The sequence below is a fragment of the Bacillus rossius genome, chromosome 1 (assembly GCF_032445375.1).
Source record: "Bacillus rossius redtenbacheri isolate Brsri chromosome 1, Brsri_v3, whole genome shotgun sequence".
Classification (NCBI taxonomy): domain Eukaryota; kingdom Metazoa; phylum Arthropoda; class Insecta; order Phasmatodea; family Bacillidae; genus Bacillus; species Bacillus rossius.
Window position 1 is genome coordinate 331,338,226 of NC_086330.1, and position 14,329 is coordinate 331,352,554.

The 14,329-nt window shown below is 36.7% G+C and overlaps 1 protein-coding gene across 1 annotated transcript; it reads left to right on the plus strand.

Moving 5' to 3' along the window:
* The first annotated feature begins 463 nt into the window (after positions 1-463).
* LOC134528095 (protein artichoke-like) lies at positions 464-9,511 on the plus strand. Its single transcript, XM_063361353.1, has 4 exons — positions 464-515; positions 3,146-5,563; positions 5,837-6,801; positions 9,458-9,511. Exons 1-4 carry the CDS (start codon positions 470-472, stop codon positions 9,509-9,511), a joined length of 3,483 nt encoding a protein of 1,160 aa, XP_063217423.1. The 5' UTR covers positions 464-469.
* The last annotated feature ends 4,818 nt before the right edge of the window (positions 9,512-14,329 follow it).

The window sequence follows — 14,329 nt, forward strand, 5'->3', positions numbered from 1 at the left end:
TATTTATAACCCCCACATTTCAACGCAAGCTGAAACAAGAAGTTGAAAAGGGACCGATGCTTGGGTTGCGTTTTTGCGTCTCGCATAGTTTATAAAATATGTTTTAAAAAGTCTTTATTTGACTTCTTTTTTTTCGCCTTGTGTTTCCGGCGTAGTTTATAAACCCGGCGCTAGTGACATCGCGCTAGGTATACTAGCAGCGACCCAGTGTAAGTGAAGCTTTAACGGGAGCTCAGGGCCGACGCGACGGTGACGTTGCAAGACGACTCGTCGACGGTGTTTACTACGGGAATACACTCGTGTTCGTCTGGCCCACCTGTCCGCGCGCGTCACTACCCCTCGCCCAGCAACCGGGCAAACAAAACACTGTCGCTTGCCTGCAGAGCGCAGCACGTTGCATACGCACACCAGGGGCCAGCTGGTTTCGTCTTCCTTTCTTTATTTATCACAGACGCGCGTTTCTTTGTCAATGCCGTTGGTGAGGTCGTCTTGTGGATTTTTCTGTCACGTGAAAGGTACGTGTCGTTTTGTTGTTCAAATTGTATTCCCACGTGGTGACTAGTTTGGTCCAAGGCCGGGATTATTAACTACGTAAGTGATGCAACAAGTTCAATAACTTGTTTTTTTTTTTTTTCCTTTTTCTTTTTTTCAAGTACTCGTTTATTAACTACGCTACACGCAATACCGCAACGCAAGCGTCGCCTAACTTTTCAATTTCTTGCATTTCAGATTGCGTTTCCGCCTTCCATATTTTGAATGAAAAGTTCCGACAATGTTCTAAGACGCGAACGTTATGTGCATAGAAGACCACGCCGTTTTTTTTATCATGTTTTCTCTTGCTAAACTTAGGCACAGTGAAAGAAAATAGTCCGTTTAAATCAAATTATTGTCATTTTAATGTTTCCATAGTACCATATACAAAATATCACAAGTAGCCCAAGGGAATAAATTTGTTTTCTACCTTTTTTAGTTTAAAGTTTTAGGGTTGGTGACGACTTGCCCTTCCGTGCTTTTTCATATAAACCATCGTTATGTACTTGCGTTGGTAGCGTGTTATGACGCCGCGTCCTTGCGTAGTTATAAACCTGACCTGAGTGGCAGTGCACTCAACGCGTCACGGCTATGCTGTTAGCTGTCATGCGCCCGCAGTGTTGTGTGTTCCGGATACTATCTAAAAGGTCGGGTTTATAAACTTCGCAAGAAACGTAAGAAAGCAAAGACGTGGCATTAAAAAAAAAGCACGTAAACTATGGTAGGTAGTTTATAAAATACGCAAGGAGCAAGACATCACCAAATTAAATATACAAATGAAAACTGTAAAACCGTAGAAAAAATTAATCTGGCTTTTTTTTCATAAACAATTTTTTTCCTTCTAAAATGTGAAAAATTCATAATAGTTTGAATCAAAACCGTTATTTTCTTTATGTGTGTGATAGTTTAAAAAGTGAAAAAGTGTTGCGTGTGATAAAAAAAATAAAATCGTTGCCTTCTGTATACGTGAAATCTAACTATTCAATACATTTTTCGGAATACTCCACTTAAAATATATATATTAAAACGTCAGCCGAAACGCAAGAAGTTGAAAGTTGGCCGTTGCTTGCGTTTGCAATTTTGCGTTTTGAGTATTTTATAAACGAGTATTTGAAAACGGCATTTTTTTTTTTTGCGTCTAGCTTTCTTCCTTTGCGTACATCGTTTATAAACTCAGCCTAAGGCCTGTCCTACAATAACACGGAAACAGACGGATCTCACAGAATATAAGTTTCTAAAGTTTCTACAATAGCATGCGGACGTGGACGGACCCGTACGGAATTAGCTCGGTAATGCTGAGCTATTCGTTTACATTGCTCCGTGCAATTGCGGATACAGTAAAATCTGGGGGAGGGGGGGGGGGGGTGGAGGGGGTGTGTGTGCTAAAATACATCTTGAGCTATTGGTGTGATAACAAATCATCAAGTCATTTCAAGCAAAATATATAGTTTTTATTTATAATAACGCGTTTGAATGTGCATTGTATAACATGGGCGGCGGGGCGCGCCCTCCCCTTAACATGAACCGTGCTTTGTGCTGGGCCTTCTGTTGCAAAGGGCTGGGTGGGGGGGGGGGGGGGCGCCCCATATGTATTCACCAATGTTCCGTACGACCAATAGAAGCCGAGTACTTGGCTGTATAATTGGTGTTAACAAAAAAGTTTTGAAATATGTTTTAGATAATATTTAGAAGGTTTATAAAAACATACTATTTACGCTACGAAATCCGTTAAAATTTATTGTAAGCATACTAAATAAATATTACTAAAAATTTTGGCTGATGCAATATTTTATGCAGTTAACTATTACTACAAAACTATGGGTTTTATGACAAATAAATCATAGCCTCTTGTGTAGGAATACTATCAAATTCATTTCAATTTATTGTATGCTTCCTAAATATCATCTTGAACATTTGTCCAAAACAAATTTTTTGTTCTACCATTCATTACTGCAAGGTGTGAAATATAGTTTTTGAAGGTCAAACATGTTTTTAATCTCTTAATAGGCATAGTAACAGATCTGTTCAACATTTAGTAAATATTCCTAATACAACCAAAATATTAAGGTGTATATATATATATATATATATATATATATATATATATATATATATATATATATTATAACTGTGACCCTAAGCTCAGAGACGAATATATTTTTGCTTAGTTTATGGGACAAATGGGCATTTTATCTCTATCGGAAGTAACACAACAGCAAAGCAATCTTAACTATGTCATTCTTTTAGAGAATAAAGATATAAATAGTACGAAAATGATGCATACATAACATACGGAAATTTTGGCTACTTGAAGTATGCAAAAATGATTGATAATATTTTTAAAATTAAAGATGTAGTATATTTTGTACATCAATTGCTTACAATGTACAATAGATCTAAGGCATACTCCTGAATTTACTAAAACGTTTAAAAAATAATAAGCACTTCGAAATCCATCTACGCTATAGGTTGTGTTGCAAAGGATTTATTGCTTTAACGAAGGTAAAATTTTAATATTTTACAATAAAACATTGTTAAGGCATATGAATGTTACATCGGTTAGTTCTAATCCCACACGCCTTAACCGTTTGGCAATTAAAAATTGTATTTGCAGGTCGCAAAATGTTGATTGTTGCTGTACTGGCGACGACGCAGATCGCTTTTACGGTGACTGCTTTTCCCACTTCCGGGAATGAGGGCGCAGCAGGAAGTTTCTCTGGTCTATGTTTGGAAGAGATCAGGGAACTTGTGGGGGACGCCATCGAACTAGCGACCCTCCGGATGGAACGAGTCACGTCGACGGTGATTCCTCCTGGGTTCTTCGACGGCCTGGATGGGCTACGCAGCCTATCTCTGACCAACAGCAGCTTGACTGAGCTCCAGCCGGGTGTGTTCAGCGGTCTGCAGCAGCTGCTGGAGCTGCGACTGTCCGGCACCAAGTTGAGGCGCCTGCCGCCAGGGGCGCTCGACGCCACGACGCAACTGCAGGCTCTCCGACTGGACGACAACGAGCTGACCACACTCCCGGAACACATATTCAGCTCGCTGTCGAACCTCACGCTACTGGATCTGTCTCGCAACCACCTAGCAGCTGTCGGCCCGCATGAGTTTTCCCGCTTGCCTCGTCTCGAGACTCTCATCCTCGGGTTCAACAGACTGGAAAAACTCAGTTGCAGAGCATTTATAAACTTGCGTAACCTCAGAGACATACATTTGAACAATAACCTTATACAAAGGTTTAACTGGATATTATTTCAAAACACTGTGCAGCTGAAATTTATTAATGTTAGTCATAATTTTCTGAAAAATTTGGCAGTAGGACTTTTTGAAATAAGATCAAATGCATTAAACAATATTACAAAATCGCACTACCACCACGGAAGATTTATTGAAACAGATAGATTACAAGTTATCGATGCCAGTCACAATGCTATTAAAGCAGTGAGTGAAACGACGTTCAAAAATCTAACTAATCTTAAATATGTAGATTTATCGTTCAACAGCCTGGAATCATTCACATCAACAACCTTTGACGGCTGTGGAGACCTTAAAACAGTAGACCTTAGTTTTAACAATATAAGTAGGGTATATATACAGGCGCATTCAGTTAGCTCTGTTGTTAAACATGTTCACATAATACTTAGAGGAAATATCTTGAAAGCAGTTTCTTCACGCGTACTAGCCACTCATCTTTTGGACCTAAGCATGAATAATTTGACGAGTATAATTTATAGTAAGTTTGCTTCCGTTACTTTTGTTAAGATTTTAGATATATCGTACAATCCACACTTGCAAATATCTATGTCAATATTGAGGTATTTTCAGAATATAGTGGAATTTTATCTCGATGGAAACGATATTAGTTTCAAAAACCTAACATTAATAAATCAAATATTTGAGATATCTAACATGCGTTTTATTAGTCTGAGTGACACTGAAATATGTCGTGACCCATACACAATGATGTTTGTAAGAATGCTTTTCATTCAGAAAAATAAAGTCAATATTTCGTGTTTCCGAAGTAATGACTCATTAAAAAATATATATGTTAGAAGATATAGCAACCGAAGTTTGAAGGAAATTGCACCTGTCAGAGAGATGTTACCATCTGAATTAATTACGTCGGCTACCAAACTCGAAGAAGATTGCTTGGAGAATTCTCCAGAAGGTGATAAATACTCGACTATCGACGTACAGTGTCCTTTAGGATGTGTGTGTCGCGACTTGTGGGGAACTTGGGCAGGGACCAAATTCGCAAAAGACTGCGTGAACTTGGTGAATTGTAAAACGGTTCTGTTGTACATTCCGCCTGTCGTGAACTCTTCCACTACGTGCTTGGACTTAGGTTTTACGAGTTTGCGCAACGTAAGCAGGGATAACTTCAAACATTTACACTCTTTGTTATACCTGATGTTGCCAGGGAATGATTTCAGGTCACTGCCAAGCGACATATTCAGTGATCTTCATAGTCTATTGTATCTCGACCTTAGCTTCAATTCTCTAACAGTAATTCATGATGATTTGCTGCTGAACAACACAAATCTCGAGGATCTACAACTATTCAACAATAAGATTACTGTAATAAATGACCGTGCTTTCAAATATACCACAAAACTCAAAATACTTAATTTAGCGAATAACAAAATCTCAGCAATTTCTAAAAATGCTTTTTATAACCTTCATAATTTGGAAGACTTGAATCTTTACGGTAATGAATTATTGACTCTGGAAGAAATAATTTTTACGCATCCTTCAAGAATTATATCTTTCAATGTCGAGAATAATCTACTTGAAAAGTTTCCAGTCCACTTTTTTGATAACCTAACACTGCTAGAAATGGTTATAATGACAAATATAAGTTTGACAGAGCTGTTTCCATTTAGTTTTCTTAGCATGGGAAATTTAAAATTTCTGTACTTAAACAAAAACAGAATCACAGAACTCCCTGAAAACTTGTTTACTGGTCTCAAGAAGTTAGAATACTTAGATTTGAGTGAAAATATAATAATGTGTTTAAACACCGAATCCTTCAGTAACTTATCAGAACTCACCTACTTATTCTTAAGTCGTAACAAAATTAAAAAAATAAGTGATAATGTTTTTGTTACTAACATAAGGTTAACACATTTGGACCTCAACAGTAATAAAATAGAAGTGATATCTACATTAGCTTTCGATGCACTGACTAATCTACAAACGCTTATGTTAAATGACAATTTAGTACAGTTTATTAATAAGGGTACATTCAAAAATACATATTCTCTGGATTTTTTACAAATGCGTGGAAATCGTTTGCAAATTATAGAAAGTGGCTCATTTAGTAGTCTTAAATCACTTGTCTACATTGACATTGAAAACAATTTTTTAGAAAGTCTCGAAGAGAATTTATTTTTGAATGCATCTTCAGTAGAAGTTATTGAGATCAGCCATAACATTCTTAAACGTATTGAAGGAGCTTTTATAAATGTAACGAACGTTCATTTGATAAACATAACACATAATAAAATATGCTTTATTAGTGAAAATACACTCAGGAATACATATAATTTGAAGGTATTAGATGTTTCCAATAACAGACTTGTAATGATAAATCAGCGAGCACTTTACGATTTACAAAATCTTGTCCAGTTATACATTCATAACAATTTGCTAGATAACTTAAATGAAAATGTGTTTAGATACACAATCAATCTACGCGTGTTGAATCTTAGTAACAATAAACTTATTAGATTGCATGGAAAATTATTTTTTAGATTATTTGGCCTAGAGATACTCAATATTGGTTATAACAAATTGGCCAGTTTAAGTGAAGAAACTTTCCAATCGCAGACCGGCCTGAAAGTCCTCATCCTGAATGGGAATCCACTCAGGGTGTTGCCTCCTGGCGTATTCAGATCCTTGGTCAGTCTAGAACTGCTGGACCTCAGACACGCCTGTCTCACGACTCTCGATGTCGGGTTGTTCTCGTCCCTCCGACGATTGTTGGCACTCATGCTAGGGCACAGCCCGGTGCAGTCTCTGACCACTCAACATTTCAAGCCAATGAAGAGCCTTCAAGTGCTGGATCTCAGTCGAAGAGAGTCTACCCCGTCCATGGATTGTAACTGCTCAAGCGATGACTCCTTCAACTGGAAGAACATGACTCTTATAAACCACTGGTTTGACATGCCAGATCTGAAGATACTAATGTTACCTGGACATTCTTTGTGCCGATATCCGCTATGGCAAAATATTACGAACAAAATATTCCTCCATGTGTCTTTAAAGGATGTAAGGTGCTATAGACAAGATGGAAAGTTTTCCTCTCTGTGGGGTCCTCAGATTAGTGATGTTCTAGGGTCGCTTATTAATCGCATAAGCTTGAACTTGCCTTCTGTTTACTGATAGCATCTACGAATAACAATTACTCTCTTTGGTCCATACTATCTTCAGTACATTTTAATAATTGCTACCAAGATTATGATCAAGTGACGCATAAAATTTTATACATCCGCATAAATCTCGATATTTTAAAAACGAATGTATTTTTTTAATTAGAATGATCACAACAAGAGAAAACAAGAAAAATGTTTGTAGAGTATGTACCATGAAAGATATTGGCAGTTAGATATGTGTTGTTAAGAAATGCATAACCATTGTCTTAAAATAATCATATGATCTATACTTCTGTGGAACAATCTGTACTTCTGTGGAACAATATGTTTTACACAAATTTGGTCAATAACAATAAACCAATTAGTGATTCATAAATATGGGAATTATTTCATCTCGAGTGTTTATCATTGTTTAAGTAAGTAATGAATAAGAATGCCAATGCTGGGCAACACTACTGGAAAACACTTAAACGCTGGGGAGATAAACCTACATCTATCAATAACTAGCACATTTTCCATGAACTATTTGAGGTGTTTGTAGCAAGTATACATTTCTAGCTAGGAATTGTGACTGAACATATTTGGTCTATGTCAAGTATTTTATTATAATATTAGATAAAGCCATGAATTTTTCTTTATTACTTAATGGCAACCATTGCGTAATATGCAGGTATTATTTTGCAAGTTTAAAAAAGTTGAAATACTATTACAATTTACAGGTTTAATATGAATAAAACTCAAATAAAAGCATATTTTTGTCATAAAATATGCCGCTACTTTTCTTTTTTCACGCTGCTACTATATTGAAAATGTTTTTGTTCTTCGCAGAGGACTGGAAGAGTTGTGAATGAACTATATTTTTGAAAACAATTTTCACTAAAAAAAAAAGGAGCCTTTAAAACGTACTAGGTTTTACTGTAAACTATATGGATACAATCAGGTGGGTTATGCAGTTCAACCAAATACCAGAAATCTTCTTGCATGATGTTATTTTTTTAAAGTGTTACAAAATTTATGCAAATTAATTATATGCAGTTGTTGGAAGGTAGACTAGTACAATAAAGGGAATTGACTTTATTTATTTAAATGCCTTTTAATTTATTTAATTTTGCTAACAAGATATAATCTCTGAACTGTTAATATCACATAGATGAAATAGAGCATACACAATTTTATGACATTTTGGTACTATTTTTTTTTTTTTTATCAATATCTGAACTCCACCAAGAACTATCGTGAGATCTTAAGGGTCGAGAGTAAAATGATGCGTAGTGTAAGTTTGCAGAGTAGAAACGAATGCTAGTCGTAGAAGTTGAAAAATAACAATTTCCATTAACACAGATTAAGCCATTAAGCCATGGTACGTATACAACTTCCCCACCCCCAAACCATTTTTCTTTAGACTTGGGTCGAGGCCTGTCTCATCAACCGGATGTCATTACTCAACTACTTAATGCATTGCACTGAGGCAACAAAATATTCTTCCAAAGTTTCAATTTATAATTTGGAATTTTCTATTAATTAAGTTGCGAGATTGATTGTACTGAAGTAAATATATATTTATTGCACCTTAATTCCACAATGAAAAAAAAATGGTATTATAAAGGTAGAATGAAATGTTTTGGTTGCTATAGTCTGGATCTTGTAACTTGCTTCAAATTTGACAGATCTCGAAAGTAGTACCAGTGGTACTTATTTCCCAACTGACACAAAATATATCATGGTGCATTTTTTTAAGAACACTGACAACTAAGTGCATTTTTTTTACAAACTATATCGACAGAAAGACAGTCCCAGAACGATACTTATACCATTGAAACATATTTTGTAAACTGTCAAATTTGAGACAAGTTACAGGGCACAGACTATAACACCTAGAACACAATACAATGTAAGGTACCTGGTCAGATGTATTTCTAGGAATTAAAAGTGTGTCTACTTTTGTAAAATCGTCCCTGTGAAATGGGTGTTAAACGTGATTCCACTACCCCCCTACCCACTCCATTTATAAATTATTTTTCTTCACAAGCGAATCCCACATATTTCACTCTTATGAAATCATTATTTTCCAACCAATCACTAACAGCACATGAGTTGTGTCAGCACGCCAAAAAATTAAAAAAAACGTGGATGCGGAATATTTTTCTATTTGAAAAGTATTCTACTTTCATTTAGTTTTGGCCGCGAAGTCGCTGAAGTGAGCGTCAGAACGAAGATTTACAGTGAGGGTTTAGCCGGTGCTTTGTTCGTACAATTATTATTCTGTGAATTTTTAAAAGTTTACTCTGATTAAATTATTTGCGAAATAAGTAATTATACCATAGTAATGTTAAATTAGTACTAAAATATATAATATTTCGGTTGAGATGTCGTATATGTGGTATATGGAGCGGCAAGAATGGTAATGTGAAACATGTACTATTTTTAACTGCGTGTTCTCAACACCGCTGTGACGAAATGTGTCGTCGCGAGGGTCGCGCCATTGTTGGTCCCGGCGCGAGTGGGCTCGGGCGCGAGGCCCTCCGACCAGAGGCCGGCCGTGCGGTTGGCAGTACTTGCCGCAGGAGGGCAGCGGGCCCAAGCACGCTAACGACTACGGTAAGTAGGCAGCGCAGTTCACTTCCACAGAGACTGGCGTGCAGAGCGCCGCACGAACAGGGACGTTTACACCCGAGGCAAGATCTCATTAGGACGCCCCTCCCGCATACTTCCTTTTTTGAACCAACCAACCAACCATAGATCCTTTCCAACAACACCTCATATCGCCGCCAAATGTTAATCATACTATTTCAGATATTTTTAACTAAACCTATATGGTAAATAAATATAAACCTTTTTTGAAGTTATTCCATTTTCAGTAGATCGCAAGTTGGATAATATGGAAATAATACCAGTTAATTTTTTTATATTTTTGGTGATATTCATGTATGTGTATTTTTAAATGCACAAAATTAAGTTCATCTAAACTCAATTTATTTATTTATTTTTTTAGTAGCACAAAATTCATGTAAATATCTGTAGTAAGAATTACTCTGCCAGTTAACCCCCCCCCCCCCCCTTTCCAAAAGCACGCCCGGGGCTCTAGCCCCGTCTTTCCCCCTCTGGTAACTGGTAACGTCCCTGTTCACCTCTACACAGCTCTTACTGCCTCCGAACCCGTGTTCCCCCGAATATCATGAATCTATTTCCACCCTGCCAGTTGATTTTAGAATTCGGTTCAGCATAGCGTGGATTCGATCCCGAACCGCAACCCCGCCTATTTATTTTTCTTCAGCATACTAAACCAGCATGTTAGACGTAGATTGCAGTTCGGAGTAATTGGCACACACTGTTGCCAGATTGATACTACTTGCCTTGCTAACATTACAATTATTATTTTGTGGAATATCATTGTATGTATAAAGTGTTTTTTTATATTATTATTTGTTATCATTTTGAGACCATAAATCAGATCTGAGAAGTATACAAATGTATTTCCGGAAGCTGGCTTCACGGCTGTGGAATGTGGATGGGGTCAATGACCAATTTCTCTGAAGTTACGGCGGCCGTTTTGGACCTAAAATTAATTAAATTTCACCAATAATAACTCAAAGTAACTCCAAATTCCTAAAAAAATTCCCAATCTCGCGGGAAAAAATTCCCGTTTTATTCATGAAAAATTCAAAAATTAGGAATTCGAAAAACCTCAAAAGACTTTTGCCTTAGAAAGAACACATATTCCTTATTGAGGCTTAAGCATCCATGTCTACAGCCTCCGACAAGCCTCTGGCGTCATTTAGGATTATGACGTAACCGTTGCCCTTTTAGGTACGGGTGCCATCTTGAAAATCTTTATTTATTATCCTATTTTAAATAAAAAAATTAAAATTCATTAAAAAATTGCTAATAAAATTTTAATAAAATATTATTAAAAAATCACAGTTGCAAATATCGCTACGGTCGCTATCTTGGATTCTATGAATGATGCATGTTTCATTATGCCCGCCATCTTGGATGACTAAGACATCATCGTTAAACTTTACGGTACGGCCGTCATATTGTATTCTAGAAAGTGGCAATTTTCGTTACGGTCACCATTTACAAAATTCGTAATTTATATGCTATAAATTCGAAAAAAAAAAAATGGACAAAAATAAAAAAAATAATTAATAAAAAATTATTAAAATAATATTTTAAAAACATCACGGAGTCCACAGTTCGAACCCCGTAAGGTCCTTTCTTCACATAAGCCGCCGGCGGGCTGACCTCCCACCACTAATTCCAAGGTATATAAATCGTCAGATAGTATTACGTCGTGTCCGCCATCTATTTTTCGTCTGCTGGAGGCCAACATTTTGTTTACGTCGACTAGAGTGCGCTGCCGTCATATTAGTTTAAGGTTTACCCGTTAGAAAGTAGTAATAATTTATTAGTACTGAGGCATCCACCATCTTGGAAATCTGTAATTATTTAGCTAGAGTTTCGGGAAAAATTCTAAAATTCATTAAATAAATATGCACTTAATATACTAATTGATTCTATGGATTCCAGTTCTCGGTTAAATCTCTAGGTTATGCAATAAAATTAAATTTTATGTAAAAATTATACTTCTTTAATAAATCATTTTCGAAATCCTAAAGGATGCTTAATTTATACATCTACAAGCCTCTAGTAAGCTGATGGTCACATATTGACCGACATATTGGATATCCGTAATAATTATCTTAGAAATTCGGGATGAATCCCAAAATTCATTAAAAATAACACTCATTAATTTACTTATTGAATCGATACTTGGTTCGACACTGGGCAAAACAGAAAATTAAGTAATTTAATTAAAAATACCACAAAAGTTACAGGTTCTAGAAATAAAATACAGCAATTTCTTTCACAAAATAAATTTTATTACATAATTTCAATTCTACCACAGAAACACTAGCGAAAGTTATGGATCCTATAAACATTAAGTACTGCATCGGCGTGAAATGACTAATTATTATCTCCAATCTGTTAATACTAGACAGAGACCAGCCAGATCCTTTACTGACATAGTCCTCCTCTTCTTGACAGAGTTTCTGGTCACCATGTTTAACAGTTTGCTTCACATCGTCAGAACTGTAGATCACTGCAGCCGATGTCTTGAATGCACACTTCTTCACTTATCATTGAACGGATATGGTTTGCCATATACACAGTCCAGCCACAAGTTATATTTTAAAGGACCGTTTGTTGCTACTTCATCAGTAAGCTGATTAATCATGTCCTGTCTGAAATCATCAAGAAAATTACAAATGTCCTTCGGTTCACTTATCTTATTTAGATAATAATAGTCTTTCAGTGTCCAATGAAATGCAGATTGCGCCTAGCAGAACCCATTATCACTCACCTGTAATGCACTGAACAGTCTTGGGTTTAGTTTCATGTCTAGATGACATTGTATTCGGTTGCTGCTCATCTGTTTTTTTTTTGCTTGTACGCTCACGAGTCCTCAACCTAAACCGAGGAGTCTTAATTTCTACAGGTAGTTCAACAGTAGGCACACGGACTTCACCTTTACAGTTTTTCCCATGTCGATGCAAAATATCAATTCGAGTAAACCATTCATGACACTCATCGCAGCGAAACTTTGTGCGAGAAGGATTCTTCGTACATTTACTCCTCTCATGTCTTCGTACATCATGAGTAAATGCAAAAGTCATGTCGCAGTAGCCGCAAGGATACGTAGTTGATGAAGAAAAACCCGTACCAGATTCTGATGTTATTGCAGTTGTACCATTTCCCGGTGTACTCTTATGAACAACGATGCATCGTTGTTCCACCGAAATCTTTACTTTCTGTCGCGCAGCAGGGCCTTTACATGTTTTCATGTGCGTTTTCATATTATAATGTCTTGCAAATTGCTTGCGACATTGGTTACAGCCAAACATTTTGCGAGGAGGATTCTTAACACATTCTCTCTTCTCGTGTCGCCGAGCATTACTGTTGTTTGAGAAAATCTTGTCGCAGTAACGGTATCAATGCACGATAGTTGTTGTCGAATCACCATCCATTGAAGCCTCCATCTAGGGCGAAACATCTTGCATCGTGGTTTCCTGTGATCCAGGACTGAAGTCAATAAGCTCTGTACTGATGCCGGTACCACGTCTGTTGAATTCTTCTCTAGTGTTGACAGCAACGTTGTCAACGGGATCTGCTGAATTATCGTCGGCGCTGACGTCAGGGTTCCTGTAATCGATGGTACAACCTCCATCGAGTTCGTTGTTAAAGACGATAAAGATACCATCGAGTTTACAAGAACAGGAAATTACGCGACTTATGCACCAGATGAGACAAACTATGTGATCCTTACACCGTCGACGACAGTAACAAACTGAAAGCCCCGTCGTCTGGGGACTCGCTTATATACCCACAACCGTCGGAATAATATGCTAGTCAAGTAAAGTTACATTAACTAAAATACACGAGTCGAATAATCATTCAAAAAAGAAGCACACCAAAATAAGGTAACACATTTGGAAGCAAATTCGACAAATATTATGACCACACAATACACACGCTGAACATACGATACACACAATGTGCACGCAATATACACGCTGTGCTGTTACATGACTATCCCGTGCACAGAAAGTGTATTATTTTTATTATAAATAACATTTTTTAATTATTATTATTATTTGTTTACATTCTCATGTTTTGCTCTATTGTTGTTTATTGGACGTATCTACGAGTGCTACACTCTATGGCATAGCCCAAGTGACTTTGAAGCATCAATTAGCAAGACCCCTCTAGGGAATAAATGACTTAAACGGCAAATTGAACTTTTTGCACGTAAATTGATATAAGAGAACTTTCATTGTTGAAAAATCACATTTTAAACTTGAGACATTTTAGTGTTTTAAGATGTATTGTTGAATGTCTGTATTTTGTTTTGATTTGTTAATAAGTCAACGATCTTTGTGTCTCGGCCAATGAGAGGTCATGTTGCTTAAGATAAGCGTCATTAATTAAGTTAAGAAAAAAGTTTGGAATGACTACGGCGTTGGCTAGACAGCCTGGGTTTCAATACCCTTAAAAATCTGATAATTCTACGAGCTAAACAGATCATCCAGTTGAAGGGATGTTTTTAATCGCCGTTTAAACATAATTACATGTAATTTATATAGGGCACATCCTATATTATGTGTAATTAGGTGTGAAATTAACGTGAGTAAAATCGGGGGGGCTGAAATGTATCCAATCGGAATGGTTACCATTCCTTAAAATACACATCATCATGTGCCCAGAGCAATCCGGAATGGTTACCATTCAGGATTTACTGGCAAATATCGTATAATTGCAAATCCTGAAAAGTATCCACTGTATGAATGGTTACCATTCCGGCTTTTACTGCAAATGTGCTGCTAGAAAAAATCTGGAAAAGTGTCCGCAGTGTGAATGGTTAC